The 22,023-nt window shown below is 49.4% G+C and overlaps 1 protein-coding gene across 6 annotated transcripts in view; it reads right to left on the bottom strand.

Annotated features, from left to right (window-relative positions):
- Positions 1 to 22,023, bottom strand: part of SH3BP5 (SH3 domain binding protein 5) — a gene marked incomplete at both ends in the record, with an annotated part of 47,091 nt that overhangs the window by 16,159 nt on the left and 8,909 nt on the right. For 5 of the 6 annotated variants that reach the window (XM_084247610.1, XM_084247612.1, XM_084247611.1 and 2 more), the window contains one exon: positions 7,853 to 7,981. The exons of the other annotated variant lie outside the window; for it this stretch is intronic. In XM_084247610.1, coding sequence (XP_084103736.1) covers positions 7,853 to 7,981 — 129 coding nt within the window. The remainder of the gene's footprint in view (positions 1 to 7,852; positions 7,982 to 22,023) is intronic. 6 annotated transcript variants of the gene reach the window in all.

Genomic DNA, 22,023 nt, shown 5'->3' with positions numbered 1-22,023 from the left:
GGCCCTAACCCTGTTGCCTGGCAACACACAAAGACTTATCCATGTTGACAAACCCGGAGCAAGAATACAGCCCTTATCTGATTTTCTTCAGCTGAGAAATCAATCAACCTGCCCCTTCCTTCCAGAGGGGCAACACTGGGGTCTCCCCGGTCAAGGCAGTAATTTTAGTGAAGATGGCAAGGAAAAGAAAACAGAAACCTCCAAGGAGCCACATGGTTTCTGATGCAGTGTGAAGTCCACACCCTGCTTCCCCTTAAACTTCGGTGTGGTGACAAACCACATCTGTCAGCTTCAGGCCGCAGGTTGCCACAGCAGCCCTGACCAGGGATCAGTCATGCCTCAGGGACAGGCAAAGAGGACAAGGAAATAGTCCCTGACCGAGCGCCACGGACAACATGAGGATGAGCAGCGCCGCCGCTTACTCCTCAGCCTTGCTGAGTCCCTGCATGCAGCCAGTGCCCTCCCCGGGCTTCCACTCACCTCCCTGACAGGAAGGGTCAAGTGCAAGAGGCCACTGCACTCCAGAAGAGGAGACCAAGGTCAGCAACACCAGCTGCTGCAGCCCCAGCAGAGGAAACCTGAGACATGGTGGCTGAGCGGGAGCTGCAGGGCTCCCAAAGTGGAGTTCTGAAGCCTCAAGACCCCCTTTATGTATGGAATCCTCCCCTAGGCCAGAAGCTGCCCATCATCTCCCCAGTGACTCCACTGCATTCAACAGACCAGGCTTCCAAAATGCAGCTGCTGCTTCTCCAGAATGGCCAAGCGAGAGGGCAAAGCAGGGCACCCTCGTCGAGGCAGGGGAGAGTGAACAGTCTTCCTTTCCTGCCATCAATCACCAGGAGCTCTGCGCTGGGACAGGTGCCCTGACTTCGCCGCCTCGATGACGCAGTTCCCAGGAACTGGCCTGTGGCCTCTCGGTGGGAACATGAGCAGGGCCTCCGAGACGGACGTCACTGACCCAGACCTCCTCACCCAAGCCCCATGGTGTAAATCGCCACCCAGGCAGGAGAGCGGCTCAGGGGAAACAACAGTGACCAGGGAGAGGCAGGACCAAGCTGCACTGAAGTCTCAAGCCTGGCACTGTTTAAGTTCCCTGACTGCTTGAAGGAAGCACGTCACAGTCACCCCAGGGCAGAAAAGGCAGGGCCATGCAAGTGGAGCTTGGTCTGCCTTCAGCCCAACAGGTCAACTATTTTTCTTCCCTGTTCCCCTAAGACATGTTGGGGTGTAGTACAGACTTTTCATCAGTCACGTGCCTCCCAAAAGTCAAACCCAAGCAGCAGCCTGCACGAGGTAGACGTGGGTTTATAAATCTTGCTCCTCTCCTGCGGAGGCGCGTGTGTGGACGTGACTTTCTGCCCTGTGTGTGGTGACCTGCATCCCTGCTGTGAGGACTCCCGAGATCATGTACGAAGGCTGGAACCCAGGAGAACCCCTACTAAATGATGACCATGGGGTGCTTCTTCGGTCTCTTTTTTTGCAAAGATTCTTAAATTGCCTTCTGCATGCAGAAAAGTTTGCCTGGCAAACAACAGGTGTCCCAACAACCCTCCGCCCCTCCGCCCTGAGTCTCTGGCTCAGTCCCCTCACACACTCTCGTCCACAGCAGACTCTCAGCCCCCCACTGTCACTCGGCCCATGTCCCTGCCAACGGCATCCCCCTAGACGCACCAGTCACCACTTCCACATTCTTTTCTCCCTTTTTTTGGTCTAGTCTTTTATTATAGTAATTTGTGAGATACATATTAAATCAGGTATCTTTAAATAGAAGCATACAACAAGGCTATGTAAGGCTCTGTTGAAAAGGTGGCTGGAGGCTCCAAACAGCCCAACTATCACATGAACGACAATGGACTATAGTGACCTACACCTTAAAACCCTGCCTGTCTGGGATGGGGTTCCTGGAGGATGCAGGACAGGCGTTATGCTCCACAATAGCAGGTGCCGACAAAGAGAAGCTGAGAAAATACTCTGACTTTCCTATGCCCATCTGCTAACTCACTGTAATCCTCTCATTCCATTTCTCCAATGGATGGGGGACAAATACGGCTAAACAGCATCCAAGAGTCTAGTTTTCCTACCCCACCCACCTCTCTGAGACTGAGGGGGAATGTCAGCAGCACCAGGACGGGGTCTCCGTTCTGTCCTGACAGTGGGAGAGCAGTGCCTGGCATTTAATAGGTACCCAGTAAAGATTTGCTAAACAACAGAAAATAAGGCAAAAGATCCCTGGACCAGCAGAGAGTAACCACCCACACTTGACATATCCTCGAGTGTAAGCCCCACCTCTGCAGAACCCGCTCCTTCTCCACGTAACAGTGGGTCTTCCACAAACACAGCCCAAACAAAATCAACATCCAGCATTTCCCCAGGAAGGCCTACGGCATTTTGTTTTTCTATAATTAACATAACAATTCAGGGGATTATTTCACACACTTCACCTATTTCATTTCCTAGGAATCGTGACTGCCCACCCACTCAGGACCCTCCCCTCAGAGCATCCCTTTGGGCTTAGTGTGCTTTTCATTGAAAGTCAGCTGCTCCCTCCCTCATCACTTTCTGTTCTCTGGCACCTTCTATCCTCAGGAGGACCCGGCATGTCCCCAGCCTGCCTGGGTCACCCTTGTGTCCTCACAGCCTCCACGTCTTACAGATGCTGCCAGCCCGCAGTGGTGCGCTGCATCTACCCATAGGATTTGGTGGTGGTGGGGATGGCCCTTTATTTCTTTGAAGGCAGATGATTCACCATAGAGACACAATAATTGATAGAAAAACACCCTTGGAATAATTTACATTTTTTAATCTCTGATCCAAGTGAACTGCAAAAACGGTTTCAATATTGTGCAGGTGAAATTGCTTTTCTCCTACCTCTTGGAGTTGGACCAGTCCTGGAACTGACTTTACCCAATCACCCATTACAAAGGTGAAGCATGCAGAGGCTTGAAAGGGCTTTCCCTTTTTGTTCCTGGAATCCAAGCGCCATGTGAAGAAACCCACATGAGCCTGTTGGATGAGATGCGTGTGGTCCAGTCACCGTGACGCCCCAGCTGACAACCAGTCAACTGTACGGCACGCAGTCATCCGAGAGCCGCCCCCCTCCCCTCCCCGACTGAACATGCATCGGATTAGCCCAGCCTGAGATCAGAAAAATTGCCCAGCAAAATCACGAGCCAAAGGACTGCTTGGGGCCACTAAGTGTAGGTTGTTTGTTTCACAGCAAAAATGAATCACTATATAATTCCATTTCACAGATGAAGGAATTAAGGCAGAGATTATGTAACTGGTAAGGTCCCACAGCGATTACATGCTGAGCTGAGACTCAAAGTCCAGCAGTCTGGCTCAGATGGAAGTTTGGCCAGAAGTCCCACAGCTAAGCCATGCTACAAGCCCCAATGCCTCCCAATCATCTGCTTCCCCAGAGGAGGTGAAGTATAGGATATGGACTTACACGCCCCTAAATACCAAACAAGCAACTTTCAGTGCAGAATAATCCTCATTATTTTGCATTTATACTGCTGTTCAGTTTTGCAACGTCTTCGAATACATCCCAACCTTTTAAAAATAACAAGAATTGCCCAAAATTCCATGGAAGGATAAGTGAATAAACCAGAGGTAGTTTAACCAGGCAATGGAATATCATACAGCCTTGAAAAGAGATGAAATTCTGACACATGCCACAACATGGATGACTCTTGGAGACATGATGCTGAGTGAAACAAACCAGGCAACAAAGGAAAAAAACTGCATCGTTCCACCTGTAGGAGGAGGTAGAATAGTCAAAATCAGAGACAGAAAGTAGAATGATGGTGTCAAGAGTCTCTAGGGGAACGAGACTGGGCAATTATTAATGAGTGCAAGAGTTGAGGCATTAAGTTGGTGAGGGTTGCAATGCGAATGGACTTAATGCCATTGGCCTTCAAATACTTTAGAATGGTGAATTTTGTGTTATAGGTAGTTTACCACCATTTTCCAAAAGGAAAAAAATAACCAGGTTTGGGATGGGCAGCAATAAAATAATAAGCCCAGGGTCACCGTGAGACCAGCTAGAACCCAGAGAGCAAAGCAAGCAGGAAACACCCCTGCCATTCAGGCTCACTGAATCACAGGGCCTCCACCCCTGGCCAGAACGTCCCCTGTCCCACACTGAAGGCCGGCAGATATGTCAAAGCAGCTTTTTAAACAAGCCCTGGCTCAAGGACAAAAATCCTGAAATAAATCTGAGCCAGTTCCCTGCCCTCACCCCAGCTGGGCTGGGGGAGGGGGTGTAGGAGCTTGGAGATAGCCACGTTCTTACATCTCTTAGCAGAATTTGGACTGAGTTTCAAAATCACAGGATTGGATGTGACTCATAGGTAGGAGAATGAGTTGACATCAGAAACAACAAAGTTAATGCGAATTTTTGAATTGGGTAACACAATTTCTACCAGCTTGACAACTACAAATCTTACAGAGTTTACATCCTTTGGACGCCCTCTGACAATCTATGCTGGTCCAGTGAGACTCTGCTGGGTAGACATGAGCTTTCCAACACATTATAAAATCACCACGGTAGGATTTATTAAAAAAAAAAAAAAGGATAGGAGATATATATCACTGTTAAAAGACGGTACAGGGGCTTATTTTCTCCATTTTGTCTATTTTCTAAATTTCTTGTGACTTTTTTCTTTTTTTAATGAAGTCAAAACCTAAGCTTGGCAGGGATTCTCTCGCCAAAGGCACCATCTCATGTAAGACCTCCTGAGAGAGCCGGAGCCAGCCCTGGACTGTCCTGGCTCCAAGGATGAGGATGCAGAGGCTCCAGGAATGGGGGGCCTGTTTCTACGCCCTGGCAGGGTCAGGCGGGTGTGTAAATATAGAAAGGATGGGGGTAGGGAGAGGACCAGAGGAAGAAAACAGGAAGGCCCGCTTGGCAGCAGCCGAACCCTGCCCCCTTCACCACCATCAGAGGTCAGAGGAGCGGGGCATGAACGGTCCAGCCACCTGGCCACCACCACCGCCACAGAGGCCAACGAGACATCTTGTGCTGGTCTCGGTTTTTGAGCATCCTTCCGGTTCTTCTACCACAATCAACAAGGTCCCCTGGGGTACGGGAGGGAAGGGTCTCTCTGAGCCTGCTCTGCCCTCTTCTTCCTGTGCCGCCTGCAGGGAAGCAGGGGAGGGCTGGCAGGCGCAAAGCCTGGGGGCTAGGGCTCTCCCTGGGTTCTGCTGGCTGAGCGAGTCAGCCAAGTCAGCCACCCCTTGGATCTGGGCACCAGCTGATGAGGCCTGGTGACTCAGGAGCTGGCCCACGGGACCCAGCGATCGTCACGGTCATTGTCCTTGCTGGCCAAGAGAAGGCATGAGAGGAAGGAGGTGCCACAATGCCCTGCTGCCCAGCAGGTGGCTCTCCCACCCAGCTCCCTCCCACCTCCTGTCCCATCAAAGGGGGTTGGGGCACAGAAGAGAAAGGATGGGATGAAATCTTCTCCAGATGTGTCACAGCCCATTGGGGAACCACCCACCAAATTAGATTTGAATGAACCCAACCCAGGTGAAGCTGGATTTGTCACCCACTTTCTTCTTCTGCTTATCTAAATTGAGAGTCAGGGGACAAAGGAGGAAAAGCTCAAAACACCGAGGGAGGGGCAAGGGGAAGGCCTGGTCACTGACGGTGAGCCCGGCTCACCATTCGCTCGTCGGCTCAGTTACCCATCTGTTCAATGCTTGGCCCCTTTGGCATGTGGGCATTGCAGACACGGCTATGAACCAGACAGAACAAACTCCCTGTCCCCAGGAGCTTCACTGCTGTAAACGACAACAAGTCAGGGAGAGGAGTGCCATGGAGAAGCAGCAATTCAGGAACAGGGGCTGGGAGTTAACATTTAATGTCAGCCCAGGAAGATCTGGCTGGTAAGGTGACATCTGAGCAGAAAGCTAAAGGAGACGAGGGACCGGACCGCTGAGGGTTGAGACAATGACAGAGGGAAGGACAAATGGGGGGGCTTTTGAAAGGCAATTTCAAAGGCTCAGAGAGGGAAGCCCACTCACTGTCAGCACAGCCAAGGGTCAGCATCCATCAGCTGGGCACAGGAACTTGAGAGCCATCCTCCAGCACCCTGGGCACAAAGGTCCCTTTAGCCAGCTCTGCCCCAAAACCTGGCAGGCTCAGGGAGCAGGTGGAGAAACCCCAAGGCCTGGCTTTTCCTTCAAGCCAATGCTTTAGCAGACCACGCAAGCAACCCACCGCACAGGTGCAGGGGATGGAGCATTATGGGCTCAAAAGAATCAGAGGACAATAAATTCAGGTGTTGAAGCTTTTCTGAAATAGCTTTCATCACCTCCTTGGTACTGATCCAATGTTCATACTGAGTCACCAGAAATTTGCCGTCTCATGAGACCCAACTCCGGCAACAGTAGGTCAAGAATTCGAGCCACTGGCTCCCCATCTGCCACATGGGGGCCCCTGAAGGTTGGCTCACAAGGAGCTCTGGAGGGAGGGTGCTGGGGTCTGGAGCTTCTGGGATCTGGCAAGTAGCTTTAGGAGGTTTCTGCTCCTTGGAAATCTAGAGGCTTGGGTGGGGTCCAGAAGGAGGAGGAAAACGGGAGTGGCTGTTCAGGGCGTGTTAGAGGAGGAGTAGTTGGCACTTTGAGCTTGTTCTGGCCAGGGAGGGCAGGAAGCTTTCAGGCAGGCAGTTTATTCTGTCTAGGAATAAAAGCAACATAGCTGCCATCTCCCAGCCAGAAAGCTCAGCTTGGGGTTCAGGATGTAAAACTCAATTCCACAATCAAGATCTCGGCAGAATTGCCCAAATATCAATAGTATCCCCTGACGAGACATTTGAGAGGTGCCTGGAGGCCCACCAAAGACAGGGAATGCGCAATTCTGGCCCTTTACCCTCTTTGGGTTCAATCTCAGCATGCTCCTAGGTTTCTGGGTCCACCCTGCCGTGATAGTCTTGATTATGCCCAATACACTGTGCACACGGTAGGTGCTCAAGCACCTGCCACTCACCGAACATGTTCTCACACAGAGACTTTCGGAAGCAGCATCGTCCATCACGGAAACACAGCCCAGGGACAGGAACCGCGATTTGGACCAGCCATAGAGGCCTCAGGCCATGCTGGAGACACCACAAAGCAAACCAGAGAGGGCCGAGGGGTGGGGTGACAAGCCCCCAGCCTAGGCCTGGCACACAGCAGGCACTGAAACATTGGGGTACCTTCCTGTCCCCATTCCCAGCTTGGGTTCTCAGCTGGAGGAGGTGACACAAGCAGTGCCTCTGTGCCCATCCAAGGAAGACACCCCCGAGCCCAGAACCCACTTCCATGAGTCCCAGCGGCTGCCTGGCCGCAGCCCCCCTGCTCCCCTTCTCAGGCCTTGGCTCCTCAGTTGCTTCTTTGGGCCTCAGAGCAAGAAACTGATGTTTCCAGAGAAGCAAAGCAAACATCTAATTGTCGCCGCACACAGGGAGAATGGGGTGGGGTGGGGTGAGGCGAGCCTCCTCCTGCCCCCTGATGGGCGGTCACCAGGATGGCACGGGGGCAGCCTGCTGCTTTGGACACAGCCTCTCACACGCACCAGCGGGCCTCGCTGCCTGGGAAGGGGGCCTGGGCACTGCCTTGGGGGCAAGGCGGCCCTGCTCCCAGCCTCCTCCAGGTGCCAGCCCCACCCCTACTAATAGCATCAAGGCAGGAAGATTGTGGGGGAAGGCGTCTAAGAGGCCAGCTCCAAATGCTGCTGTTCACAAAGCCAGGGCTACCCTGCACAGCGCAGGTCTGACCTCCGAAGCGTTTGCCAGGAACAGAAGTGAGGAGGTGTCTCCCGAACCCCCGGGGGGTTGGGCAGCCAGGGAGCCGGCTGCAGGGCTCCTACCTGCCTCGCCACCCTCCGCGCCTCCCAGTAGGGCTTCGAGTCTTCCACAGCTTTGCCGATCTTCTTCACCAGCTCGTCCAGCTTCACCGTGGCCTCCACCAGCACAGAGCGGAACTTCTGACGAGCGTCCTGCAGCCGGGGAGACCAGGAAACAGTTCAGGCTTCAGCAGCAAAAATCTACCCGAAACCCACGGAGGCCCCCACCATCTACAAGCCCCTGGTGGCACCTCCACAGGAGGGTCCCCAGCAGCACAGCCAGCCAGGCTTTCCATGATGCTGGACTGTTCTCTCCCCCGTGCTGGCCAGGCCAGCAGCCCCTGGTCACATGTGGCTACTAAGCACTTGAAACTGGCAAATGAGACTGAGTTTTCCATTTATTTAATTTGTATTCAGTATGTTTAAGTTTACAAGGTTAAGTCAGCCAGTGGCGACCATACCGGACAACGCAGGCTGGTTTTAAGAGCTCGTTCGGGTTCTCGGGGGAAGATGTCCAGTGTGGCCGCCCTGGCAGCTCCAGCCCAGAGGCACCGTTTCCTACACTCCTGCAAAGGCCTCACCGCGTGTTGGGGCTGACATGGAAAGGAGTGCAATCTCCTCGGGGCCAGGCCTGTGCTGCCAGACCCTGTGCTGGGCCTCCCATGGCCCTGCCTTCAGGGCGCTTCCAGTCTGGTGGGCCCATTCGAGAGATGTCAGTAGAGGGAGGGTGGACATGCCTTGGGACCCAGCGGTGGAGAGCTTAGCTGGCCAGGCCAGGCTGGGGTTTATTAGGAGACTACTGGAAACTTCCAGAGGGGCCATACCTAAACAGAAGCCGGAAGCATGAGCCAGCACTTGTTGGAGGGAGAGGAAATACCAAGTTCCAAACAGGCAGCAGAGCCGTGCTCAGCAAGAGGGGAGGGGAAGCGACCTATGTTTGTAAGAGACTGGAGGGAGCCGCAAGGCTGGAGTGTGGGGGTGACAAGGCGAAAGGGTGGCCATCCACTTGGAGATAGTGACAGCAAGGTCACCCAGGAGCCTGGGTCATGCCTGGCCTAACCACGCAGCACAAGTCAAAAAATCCGATCCACAAAGAGAAAAAAAATCAAAATTAGAAACTTAGGCCCGGGCCTTGGAGGACACATGGGAGGGCCAGGCACGCACTCACACCTGCTCTGCTCCCTTTTTCCTTTTTCCCTTTGCCTGCTGCAGCCACCCCTTGGGGTGCGTGTGCGTGCACGTACCTCTGAGAAAGGGGAACCAGATACTTCCTCGGAGAAGACGGAACAACACATGATCAGCAGCCGTGGGGCTGCCCGGAGACGGAACAGCCACTTGGGTGTGTCCAGAGGTGGCAAAGGGTCTGGCACACAGTAACAATCTAAAAGGCTGTTTTTAAGTATCAGTGACAGGGGCCTCTGGGTGGCGTGAGGTGGGGGGAGGGAGGCTCTGGCCTGCTGTTATGACCCTGGGCTCACCATATACCATACCATGGGCTCACCAGGTGGGTTTGGAAATGATGCCAGCAGCCCAGCCCACCAGGGTTTGGCCTTCGCCTTCTCTGGGAGTGCCTCACGCTGGGCCAGACCCTACTTCTGAGCCAAGCTGTGGTCCCACTCTCGTACCCTACCACAGTTTCCTCTGCCTTCTCTCCTCTCTGGCCAGGTCCACGGTCACCTGCCACAGCTTCCGAACAAGGCGAGGCTTGCTCTGCAATGAACTGCTGCAGGCAGACCCCAGGACCAGGAAAGTCCCACTGAGCTCTTGCCACACTTGACTTCAAGTATGAGGAAGGGAGTACGTTGTCCAAAGCCAGGGAATTCCAGCAGAGAAATGGCCCCCACCCTGGCTAAACCTCCTTCTGTGAGAACCTAATCAGGGAGCTTCTCTAGGAATCACTCATCACCTATAAATGTCACTTTCCATCTCACAGGGAGGACACCTCATCTTTCCTGGGCACACAGTAGGTGCTCAGCAAACACACACACTTTTCCCAGCATGAAAAGGCACCTGTGACTGTCAGAAATCCCCGAGAGGTCTGTCGAGACTGGGTAACTGACATGACAGATGTAACCACCCATTAGGCTGTGTAGACAGCGGCTTTTGCAAATACACTCACACGCATGACCGAACCCTCCAAGTCACCCCCGTGGGAGGCAGCACCGGTTCTCACTATACCCAGACCGCAAACGAGAAAGCTAAGAGCCAGGTCAGGTCCCATGTGGTACAGGCAGGTCACACCCATGGGAAACTGGGCCACAAATGGAAACTGGGTCCCAAACCAGTGGCCTGTAGGTCAACAGGCTTAGTACCTTTGCCCTATATGCTGTGTACCAACTGCCAGGAAAATCCTTTTTTTTTTTAAATGGATTCTCAAATTTCTCATTAAAAAAAATAAAAATCAGATAATTGGGCAATACTGGGCCCCCTTCCTATGTGGCCACAGCTGGCCAGAAGTAGAGAAGATGCCCCCATCGACAGGGATAGCCCTTCCTGGTCCCCTCACCCACCCCACACACACACCCAGTGCCTGAACCACACCAGCCCACTTCTCTCATTTAGGTTCCCTGTCCAGCCCCTGGGGGCTTCTGATTTGCCAGGAGCTATTCTGGGCACTGGTGACTATAATCCACCAACTCTGGAGGGAGGCGGAGCAGACGGACAGCTTACATTCTAAATGCTTTTATTGCATCAATGCATGCAACTGCCAAACAGCCTCAGCAGGGAGGTGCTATCGTCACTACACACGACACACAGAGAAATGGAGACACAGAGAGGGTAACCGCCCACGGTCCCAGAACAGAGAAAAGGCACAGCCAAGATCCAAACTCAAGCAGCAAATAATTAAAGGCCATGTAGTGTGACCAGCAGACACACACACACACACACATGTAAGGCCACCCAAAGTGTCATCCAAGCCAGGCCTGGAAGAAAGGGGGATTTCACCAGACAGAGTCGAGAAGAGTCTTTAGAGGCTGAAGGACTTGGGAAGACATGGTGGATTTTATAAACGTGAATCTTGATGTACAGCCCATCAGAAACAGCTGAGGAGGCCGTTCTGCCCCAGAATGCCAAGGCGGTCCTGGTTTCCTGGATGGCTCCACTGTGAAGAGCTCGTCTACAGCCGCGGCACGTGAACGAAGGTCCTTGGGCAGAGAAGAAAGGGGGTGGGGAAGTGGGTGTGTGGTGGGGACAGAGAGGAAAGACTCTACAATTGCACCCAAGACTCTACAATCTTCTACAGCAGGACGTTGACAGGTTAGAGCTGAGATCAGGAAGCAGCCACACAAAGCACCCTTCGTAGAGGCACAGAAGTAACTACGTAAACAAACAGTTAATAAGATGTGTTAATCTACTGAGCAGGAGAAAGTAAAGCTGGAGTGGGAGGATGGAATACTAGTGGCTTTGGTTTTCTCTTCCTTTTGGGGTAACTGTGGTCAAGCACAGTGGTGGATTTTTAAGCAGAGGTGTCACCTGATCAGCTTGGGGTTTCACTGAGCAATAGAACTGAGCTGCTCAGTGATTCTGATGGGCAGCCCAGCAGCCTGGGTAAGTGTGTGACCATCCAAGGGTAGTGAGCCCCAGAGACCGGATTCGACACCAGTGCTGCACTCAGTCAGTGGGGCTGTGCTGCCTGGATCAGCTCGACTGGCTGACATCCAGCAGCCACCAGGCCTCTTCACCCAAGACAAGTTACAAGTGCAAACCAAAGCTAGTCTTCTCCCCGATAAGAAGGACCCAGTTCTTTTCTTATTCCACAGAGGATCATGGCTAGTGGAGTAACAATTCTCCACTAATACTGAAGTACGGGAGCCTACATATTAAAATCTTTCCTGCTGCCCAATATCATAGCTCCAGTTTCCTTCACCCTTGTCCCAGAAGTGGTAACATGAATCGGGTCTGGCCAATCAGACATGGATAATTCCTAGCCTCAGTGATTACTGAGAGGTCGTGTGACCCACCAGAACCAATGAAACTTCTGGGGCTTTTGTAAAATTTTTTGAAGAACTTTTCCCCATTGAGATGGCTGAGAGGATGGAATGAAAGCCTGGAGGAGTAGACAGCCATCTTGGCATTATGAGGTGAGAGCCTGGCTAAGAGAGAGGAGAGGGGCAGGGAGGGACATCCCATTAATACCTGAGTTTCTGAACCAAGCAATGTTTCACTGCTTGTTCTAACCCCATACTACACTTTCCTGGATCCTGCACAGCACACCCCCTCACCCATCACCACTGCTTTCTGGTTTATTGACACCAGCTGGAATTGGATTTCTATCACTTGCAATTGAATGAAGCCTTAAAAAACTGATTGAAAAAAGTCTGAAGGTATAGGAATGCAGATGGGGAGGGGAGAGTCAGCCCACAGTGCACCCCACGGGGAAGTGCCATAGCTCACATGGTTAATGCTAGAGGGCCTTTGCCCTTGCCAACCACGCCACATTTGCAAGACGTAGAGACCATGGAACTTAATTCAGTCAAACCTACAAAACCCATTTCTTTGAATCCATCTTAAAGCCAGTTTGCCACATCTTAAAGTCAGTTTACCTCAATTGATCCTGTGCTTTTTGCCTTATTTCCTAGTTTAGGGAAATATTTGACCACAGTTCTAGGTCTCCTACAAACACAAGCAAATATGTCTCCCAAGATTAGAGTGCAGGTTGCTTCCAGGGATGTCTAGGGCAGAGAAAACCGACTGTTATCTCTGCAGTCAATGACCCATGGAGGGGAGCAGTTTAGAAGTACAAACTCACCTTGGGAGAACAAGCAGATCTTTTACTAGTCAGGAAAAACAAGCCATTTTCCATCCAGGGCTGTTTACCAGAATTTTTTTTGGATCAGCACTTGGAGGCGTTCTAAAAGAGCTCCCTCTGCTTGCATGATGCCTCAGATGTTCAAATCAGAAAACTGTGTCGCATCCATTAGGTGACTCAGACTGAGGGCAACGTATTCAAGTAAAGAAAGGCTGAGTGTAGCACAGTCTCCCATTTGAATGTGTCAGTGTGTCAAAAATACAGGCCTGGATCAGATACGCAGCCCAGATAAGCCAAAGCCACCAGCACACCGTGGAAACACCCAGTGTCACCACATGGGGGGCAAGTGTCTATCTTCAGGGTTTTCTGGTTAATCAGTCACCCAAGTGTCCATGATCTCCCTTGGAAGCGGAGCAAGATGGCCTGTCCCTTCACAGAGACCACCCCAGAAGCAAGGGAGATTAGAATAGGGTGTCAGTTTTTTTAATAACTTCCCTACAAATTAAAGATGACGCCATACTTCAAAAGCCCTTGCAAAGCACCGTGCTTTCGGTCTGCAGAAAGATCTCACAGGTACAACCTGGGCCGCCTAACAACCCCGTGAGACAGGCTCAGCAAGAACCACCAATGACTCCCCAGTCTCCAGATAAGAGGGTGGGGGTAGGGAGAGAGGTGCTTGCTCTACTGAGGTCACACTTGACAGTACTGAACTTCAGACCCAAAAAAAAAAAAAAAAAGCAAAAAACCGAGTCTGTAGTCCATTGTGGCTTTACTGACACCAATGGTTCTCAAAGTGTGGTCCAAGGGACCACAGGGTGGCATGGGGGTGGCAGTGGGGGTGGTCCTGAAACCTTTTCTAGGAGTGCACAAAGTCAAAACCATTTTCATAATCAAGTCAGTCTTATTTTTCTCTTTCATCCTCATTCTCTCATGAGTGTTCAGTGGACTTTTCCAGAGGTCATTCGACATATGACATTGCAAGAAACAGAATACAGAGCAGCTATGGGAACAAGGCTCTGCAAAGCCCGAGCTGAACGAGACTCACAAAAGAGACAACTACTTTCTTGTTGTGAATTACTTCGTTTGGGAAAAAATTTTTTTCATAAAATGTATTCTGTTTTGACGTGCAATCGGTTTCTTATTGTAATTCTAATGAGTGAAACAAGTCTTTAAACTTCGTAGTTTTCATTTCCAACATGGCAAATATTAATGGATTTGACCCACAAAGGCAAAAGCTCCCTGGGGCAGTCAGTGGTTACAGAGTATGCAGGGACAAAGGCCAAAGTCTCGATGCTGCTGGGACTCCCCCAGGCCCTCTGGGCCTGCCCACAGGCCTCTCAAAGGAGAAATACCCATGTATTTTCAGTAACTCCCATCTTTCTTTAATCCTTTGAGTGTGCCAAGGAGAATGCCTCATCTCTTCACAGCACCTTCAGACCTTCTTTATATTTGCTAATCTTGTTTTTAAGAAAGGGGGAGCTGGTCCAGGCAAAGTGCCTTCCACCATGGGAGCATCTGCTAGAATTTGATAAGCAAAACAATAAATTGACTGGTTACAGAACAGCATTGCTTTGAAAGTTACCAAGCACCCTATGAGTTGGGCACATTCCCTTCTGTACATATTATTCTTCAATAAAAAACTTGCTTTGATAAACGCGTTTTTCCCTTTGATGGTTTTCCACTTGTGCGCAAGAATTCTCCTTCTCAAAGAAAGTGTGAGTCAATGTGAACGAAAAGACAGAATAAATAGTATGTACAGAAGGTGTTTGTTCTTAAATGGCTGTAGCATTGGGTGTAGCACTGAAACTGTCATAATTTTTACTTTCTTTAATTGAAGTCACATTGCATTATAAATTCATATAAGTTCATTAAAAATCAATATGTGGGGCCTCCTTGGTGGCACAATGGGTTAGACACAACCTATGAAGCTATCCACAGCTACTGCAGCTTGAGTTCGATCCCTAGCCTGCCAGGGAGCAACACACATGGCGCAGCAGACCTCTCCTGTCTTGCCCACTGCTCCCCTCAGCAGTGTATTTCAGTCAGTCTGCCTGTTCTGCTCCCCACTCTGTCTCTGGTGACTCCTCTCACCCCCCAACACCTCTGGCCTGTACCCCAGTTCTTATATGCATAAATAAATCTTTTAAAAAATCAGTATGTGTATTTACTACAATAAGTTCACCACCAAAGATGCAACTATCCTTCACCATACAATTGACTCCCTTTGCCCAATTTACCCTCTTTCCCCTTCCCTTCCAGCAACCACTAATTGGTCTAATAGTCCAAGAGTTTATTTTGTTTTATTAATCTGCATGTTTGGCTCCTCTATATACCAGACCTAGGTGAATCATACGGTGTCTGTCTGCCAAGGCACTCCTGAGAGCAAGGAGGGGCACTGTGAGCAGTGGACACTGTGAGCCTGGACAACAGGCATAAACCAGGCCAGTCAGAGCAAACTGGGACATGTCGTCTGCCTGTGAGGAAGGCTCCCAACACTTCCCTTTTGGGTTCCATGAAAGATTCCTGCAACCTGTCAAAAAATGATCTCTCTTGTTTAAGTTGTTTGAGTAGTTGTGAAACAAAGCAGAAGGGTTGAACCCCAGTTGGGACACTGCCCAGCTCCAGGCCCAGGGGCACACCTATGCAGCCACAGTCCCAGTGACAAGGCCAGATCCTTTCCCCCTCCTCTCCTCACATTGTACCACAGTCTGTCTGGTTCTGAACCATCTAGAGAGCCCCTCCACTGAGAGGGAAAAAAAGCATAGTTAGCCAAGATGGCAGCCAACATGGTTTCCTCCCGCAAGTTTCCCTCTTCTAAGGTTAATAAAGGCCATGGAGCTCTTTTCGGTCCAAGTGATTCACTTGGATAGAAGGGCTCTGGCTGAGACTCTGATTTGACAACAGAATGTTTCTAAATAAGGAGGGAGCGCCCAGTCTCATCTCCCAGAACATTACAGCCTGTCTCAGCTGTCCTGCCACAAGGGACTTTGCAGCTTCCTTTGAAGCTCCAGCCTAGGAAGCCCTTAATGACTCTCACCTGAAACTTGTACATTGTTAGACTGCAAGGTGACTTCAAGGGAAAAATAGAAAACAAAACAGAGTCCATTGGCAGGGGGGTGGCGGGGGGGGCACTGCCATTTGGAGGCTGAGTTAAGGCAGCTGGTAGGTCTGGGAATGAAGACTTTCTTTTTCATTTAAAATAATTTCAGAATTGGAAAAAATGAAGGTAAACTGTAAACAGGAAGCCCCTTGACTCTGAAACAGCTGACTGCATATTTCCTAAACATGAGGACTTTCTCTTACATAAGCAGGGTACAATGATCAAAACCAGAACGTTAACACTGATAACGATGCTATTCATTTGGCCTGAAACCCGCATTCAAGTTGCATCAACTCCCCCAATGTCTTTTACAGGAAAGGGGAAAAAATTATCTCCCTGGCCCAGGATTGACACCTTGCATTTAGCTGTTCTGTCTCTCTGGTCTATAACATGAAACAGTTATTCTGTCTTTGTCTTTCATGGCCTTGATATTTTTGAATCATAGGAGCCAGTTATTCTGTAGAACATCTGTCAGTTTGGAAAAGACTCCTGTTCATCCTTTTTTTTTTGTTAATGTTACATAAACACTAGCTACTAGAATGAAATTTAACCAATTACAAAAAAAGAAGTTTCAATAGTCCAAGGTTCGAAGCACCACAAGGGAAAAAGCCTGTTAAGCTCTTTAAACCTTCGGGTACAAGGGTCAGTCCTACGAGGTAAGAGGCCCTGGAGGAGGGACTGAAGTTAGATAACAATCCTACATGTGTGTCCATGTGCACGTGCGCGCGCACACACACCCTGGAAAGACAGATAGGACCCAAAGATTTTCATTGATGGCCAACCATGTTTTTAAACCCAAAGGATTCTTTATGCAGAGAAAGCAAATTTCTGAAACCACAGCATTTCACTGAATTTAATCACAAATGAACTATTTCCATGTTTACACCAAGAGGCCTACTATAGTTCCTCAAACTCAAGACCCATTAAAAAAAAAAAAACAAATTTGCCACTGCATGGAACAGCAGCATGGAAGGACCTTGAGGGGGTTATGCTCGGTGGATAAATCTGGCAGAGAAGGACAAACACCGTGTGATTTCACTCACATGTAGGAGGATAAGAAACAAAGCAAGAAGGGCCTCCCCATTGGCGCAGCGGTTGAGCGCTGGGTTGCAAAGCTGCCCGCAGCCTCTGTAATGCCAGTTCGATCCCCGGCTGCTCCCCGGCCACCGGAGGAGGGTCCCACATGGCGCGCAGACCTCTCCTGCTGCCCGCTGCTCCCCTCAGCAGTGTACTTCGGTCCTTCTGCCTGCTCTGCTCCCTGCTCTGGCTCTCCCTCCCACACTTCTCTGTACCCAGTGCTTGTATAAATAAATAAATCTTTAAAAAAAAAAAGAAAAAGAAAAAGAAACAAAGCAAGAAGATGTACAAAAACAAACCCTTCGATTCTGACAACAGAATGGTGGTTACCAGGGGAAAGGGGCAGAAGGTGGGTGGGAAGGGCAGACCCGGTGATGGCAGACCTTTGGTGTAAGTGTGGCGTGGTATGGGCAGATGGCAAGGTGAGAAACTGCACACCTGAAGCTTATACAGCACTGTTACCCAACGTTAACAGACACCACACTTTTTTCAAAAATCCGCAAATATTGGACTTCGGATGGATTGCACAACTGGTACGTGAGTCGCGGGGTAGTGTTTCAACTACCACCCACATGACATCCATTTTAAAATAAGTAAGAGCTTTAGAATCAGAGCAACAAGAGCCCAGCCCAGCCCTGGAAGGCTCCGGAGCTCACTAGCGTGACCTCTGTTGGAAGCCTGTAAGCGTCCACCATGGCGTTCCAGGCAAGCTGGCCGTCTCACCTCTGCTGGCCTTTGTCTAACCATCCTCCTGACTGCAGCTAATCAACACAGAAGGGAAGGAGGGCACAGGGTGCAAAAGAACCAGAGTCAAAACCCAATCCTCTAACTTGAGAGACAAGAAACCAGACGAAATGACTAGAAATGTTACATGGGGCTGCTTACAGGAGCAGAACTGGGGGTAGGAGGGAATGAGACAGAGGTCTCTCATTTCCATTAAAATGATTAAAACTTCTCAGGGACCTTTTAAAGAGCTATGTGCAAGTATTGCCTCAATAACAATAAAATGTTAGCTCTACTGCACAGATTGACCAAAGAGCCTTTGTATTTCCTGTATCATACAGAAAACAGAGTGATTCACAATTCATTCAGCATAGAGTTAGATTAAATAAAAACCTCAGTCAGACGATAGCAGGGCTGGAAAATAATTTGTCCTTCATTTAGCTCAGTTGCTCCCACTTATCAGATGAGGTAACTGAGACCTTTCATAAGGTCAAGTTACTCTCTCAAGGATGTAACCATAAGTGCCAAAGATTGAAAACCGGGTTCCTTAAATCCTAGACCAGCTTTTTTCCAATCTTATCAGCCTCAACCAGGGTCTCAGAACAAGTCTCCTCCACACTCACAAACATCCCAAATCTACTGCAGGGCATGGGCTCCAGCCTGGGACTCCTGGGTTCTGATTTTGGCTTCCCTCCCCACTAGCCACATGAGCTGGGAGAACTAATTCAAATCTTTCAGAGCCTCCATTTCTCATCCATGTCTTCAAGAGCTGTTTTGAGAATACCGTATAAAACACTTAGCACAATACTTAGCATGTAATAAACTTTTGAAAAAACAGCAAAGAGGCGGAGGAGGATTCAAACCAAGCTCTCCTGACCCCCAAAGCCCAGTTCCATGAAGCTTAGGTCTCTATTGGCTCCAAAACAAATTTTCCTATGCTTCTGCGACCCAGCATTTCAAAGCATTAATGTGTGATTTGCTTCAGCAAGTCCTAACTTGCGGAGCAGATCCACATTCTAGCAAAATGCACGCAATTCCGGGATTCTATTCCCCCGGTGAAGATGCTAGCAAAGCAGGTGGCAGAAAAGAAAACAGCATGTCATGACTTGCCCATGGAGACTTAGAACCTTTCCCCAGAATTTGTAAAGTGTCTGCCCAGCTATTGTACTTCTGGCTCCAGGTTGGCTCCACTAATTGATTCTGACAGGCCTTTGAAGCCAGGTGATAATGTCTCTCAAAGTTTGGAAGAAATGGGCAAAGCGACAAAGAATCCCGTAGAAGATGACTTACAGCAAAAACTAAGAGCTTCTTCCCTCCCTCTTGCTGTTAATGTAGCCGGCTCTCAAGAGGGTCACCAGCAGTGCTAGCCAAAGTCCGCGCTTTGCTGGCCCGCTAATCATGAAAGCGACTCCAGACATGCTGTGGTTGTTTACAAAAAGAATGAAAATGCTGTCTTGCAGGCCTCACACAAGCCCATCTCTCCATCCCTGCCCTGAAGTAGCCCTTCTAAAACAGGGCTCCAAAGTCTTTGGCATTGCTTCCATCAAGAGATGGCGTCTGTCCCCTCCTCTGGGGTGGGGGTGGGCTTGTGACTGCCTGAAACAGAACTCAAGCGCTGCCACAGGACATCCAGGCTAGGGCAGAAAGGACTGCTGTGCTTCCACCTGAGAGAGAAGTCAGACCCAAGAGGTCAGAATACCTGAGACCACCACACTAGAAAGGCCAAGTGTGAGCACTGTGATTAGGCCCAGCAAAGCTCCCAGCCCAGAGCCAGCGTCCTTTGCCAGATGGGGTGTGGGAACCTCCTCACAACCAATCCAATCGTGAAGGCTTCAGGTGACCAAGCCCCCAAATGACACCTGATCGTTACTGCCTGAGAACCACCCAGCTGAGGCCTCTCCAAATTCCTGACCTGCCTACCATGGGCAAAATAAAGCAGTTATTTCAAGCTGTGAACTTTTGGGGTAAATTTCTAGGTAGATAGTAATCAGTACAACAAAGAATGTCACCTCCATTTCACCTCTTCGTCCAATAAAGCCACAAACTGCAGGAGAGAACACTAAATCCACAGGCTTCAAAGCGCTCTAAATAAAGTGGAGTCTGTTTGCTTACTGGAAACAACAGGGTAGGCTGGATGAAAACAACCAAACCCCAATTCATCATGCTTTGGTCGAATTTGATGGTAAACAATAACAGTTTACATTAAGTGGGCTTGGCTGCAGTAAACAGAGGCTATTCCTCTCATTGTCTCCCCGGGGCTGTGTCTATCAGAGCAAACTATCTTTTAGATAATCCAGTGAAACAGAGGAAAGGAAAAAACTGGGCAATGACAACATAAAATTTGTTCCCATATTCCCGTAAGGAAATGGAAGAGGCCGGTTCTCTGAGCTCCGTAAGAGCTGCTTTGCAAATCATCCAGGACGCTTGGTTAACATGTGTTGCATAAAAGCAATAAAGTCTTTACCAGTAAAAACAGCTATGAGGCGAGAGGCAGATTAAGTAACTCTGGAAGAGGAGGGCTGGGCAAAGATAACTGGGCTGTCTGCCAAAGGATGAGGTTCAATAGATATTTAATTCATCCAGCCAAAACACACATAGACCGCCAGCTAAAAGTCCCCACAACAAACACTCAGAAGGAAACAGAACAGCTCGATATTAAAAGGCTGCGTTCCACAGGGACCACAGGTCTGTCTCCCACCTTGGGGACTGGAAGATTCTATCAACCTATCAACCACCAGAACAAGGGCTCTAGCAACACCGACGGCCTTTCTTCTCTTGAGGTGGTGACACCCGTGAACATCTCAGAGTGAGAGAGAAGGCCCCTTGGATAAACCTGGGGATGCAGGTGCTATGTGCTACCGTCACAGACACCCACAGCTCCACAATGGGTTCCAGCAGAGGGGCAGGGAATTTCAAGTATTATTTCACTGCTTTTCAGAGTTTAAAAAGAAGACACAGCCAGTTTTGTTTTGTTTTTAAACAACAGAGTCCATTTCAAGATTAGATAGCAATTGCTCCATTCTCACCAACAGCCCATACAATATCATTTTGCTAATGTGGCTGTAACAGTGCGTGAGACTGGGCAGTAGCATCCGCCTGTACCTGGGGGTCTTCCTCCACTTAGAAATCATGCTTGTCCTCAAATACACACAGCAATTAAGTTTGAATAGCTTAATAGTCTTATTATTTGGAATGTTTTCCACAATTAAATCTGGGTGATTTTTCAAAATTTTCTAAGTGAGGGTTTCTTGGCTGTAGACAATCCTAAAATTGTATTTTCATCCTTCTATCTATGAATTACCACAAAGAGCTTAACAATACAGTAATTCACCAAGCAAACCCACCCACATCAGGGTTTATTTACAATTAAGGCTGGGACTACCAATCTGAATATTTTCCTCCACCAGCCTTCCTAGTTCCTAAAATTCCTTCCATTGGAGTTCATTTCTTTGATTCATAAAGACATCTTTTTATAATAGTGCTGCGTCTCCACCCCCATACCCTGACTATAAAGGTGATAAAATATGGTCACTGTAGTTGATTCAGAAAACACAGAAATGAAAAATCACCAGCATTCTTAGCAACGAGTGGTGACTACTCATAACATCTGAGGGTACATTTTTCTAGAACCCTGCTTCTCAAATGGTGTGGTCGTGGATCTTTTCCCCTGCAGCCCACTGCAAACCAACACTTCCATGAAACACAACAAAAACAAATGTCACACTGCTTTAAAAAAAATTTTCTAAAGTCTTGCTCTTGATTTCTGTACTTACTATTGGACTTAATGAGCAACACGTGGGTCATAGCCTGCAAACCGTACTGTGAATCACTCTGTTCTAGACCTTTCCTCCCTCGTATGCATATACTCTGCATGGTTTTACAGACTCTCCATATTTTAGATATTCTTTATAGTTTTATTACCTAACACTTCCCTGCTAAATAGATTTTGTCCACATCCACACACACCATCCTTTTTTCAATGTAAGAAGTCACTTTCAAAACACCAGCATTTCCAACCAAGAGAGAAATTTCTGCCATCAAGAGCTAAGACTCTGCGAGAGAGGGACTTTGGGGAGGGCAGGGAGGAAACAGGTGACACTTTATCAATGTCACAACTGTGCCCTGGGGTTGGCTTGGCATTAAGAACACAAAGCCTGAGCAGGCAGTGGGTAAAGGGACCTGCCTGCTGGGACACAATCTGACGATGCTGTGAGCCACGTGTCCACGGGGGCCTTGATGACCCATACAGTAACATGCCCTCACTTCCACATTCACCACATCCCTCGTGCAGGTGCTGCATGCAACACTGCGGACACGTAGACTGGGAGGCCCAGCCCCGCCCTGTAGGGCCCAGGTCGAGTCGGGCAGCCAGACAAGTTCACAAGTCAACAAATGGCTGTGGTAACAGCTGAATAAGCGCAAGGAGCAAGGGTGGTGCGAAGGGCATGAAACAGGCAGTGCTGGTTCAGATGGAGGCCTGAAAGCCACCCTAGGGATTCCCATTCAGTAGTTCTGGGTGGGGCCCAAGGTACTGCAATTCTACCC

The sequence above is a fragment of the Talpa europaea genome (genome assembly GCF_964194135.1).
Source record: "Talpa europaea genome assembly, chromosome: 11".
Lineage (NCBI taxonomy): Eukaryota > Metazoa > Chordata > Mammalia > Eulipotyphla > Talpidae > Talpa > Talpa europaea.
The sequence above is the reverse complement of the archived record's forward strand: the minus strand, read 5'-3'. Positions and strand labels throughout refer to the sequence as shown.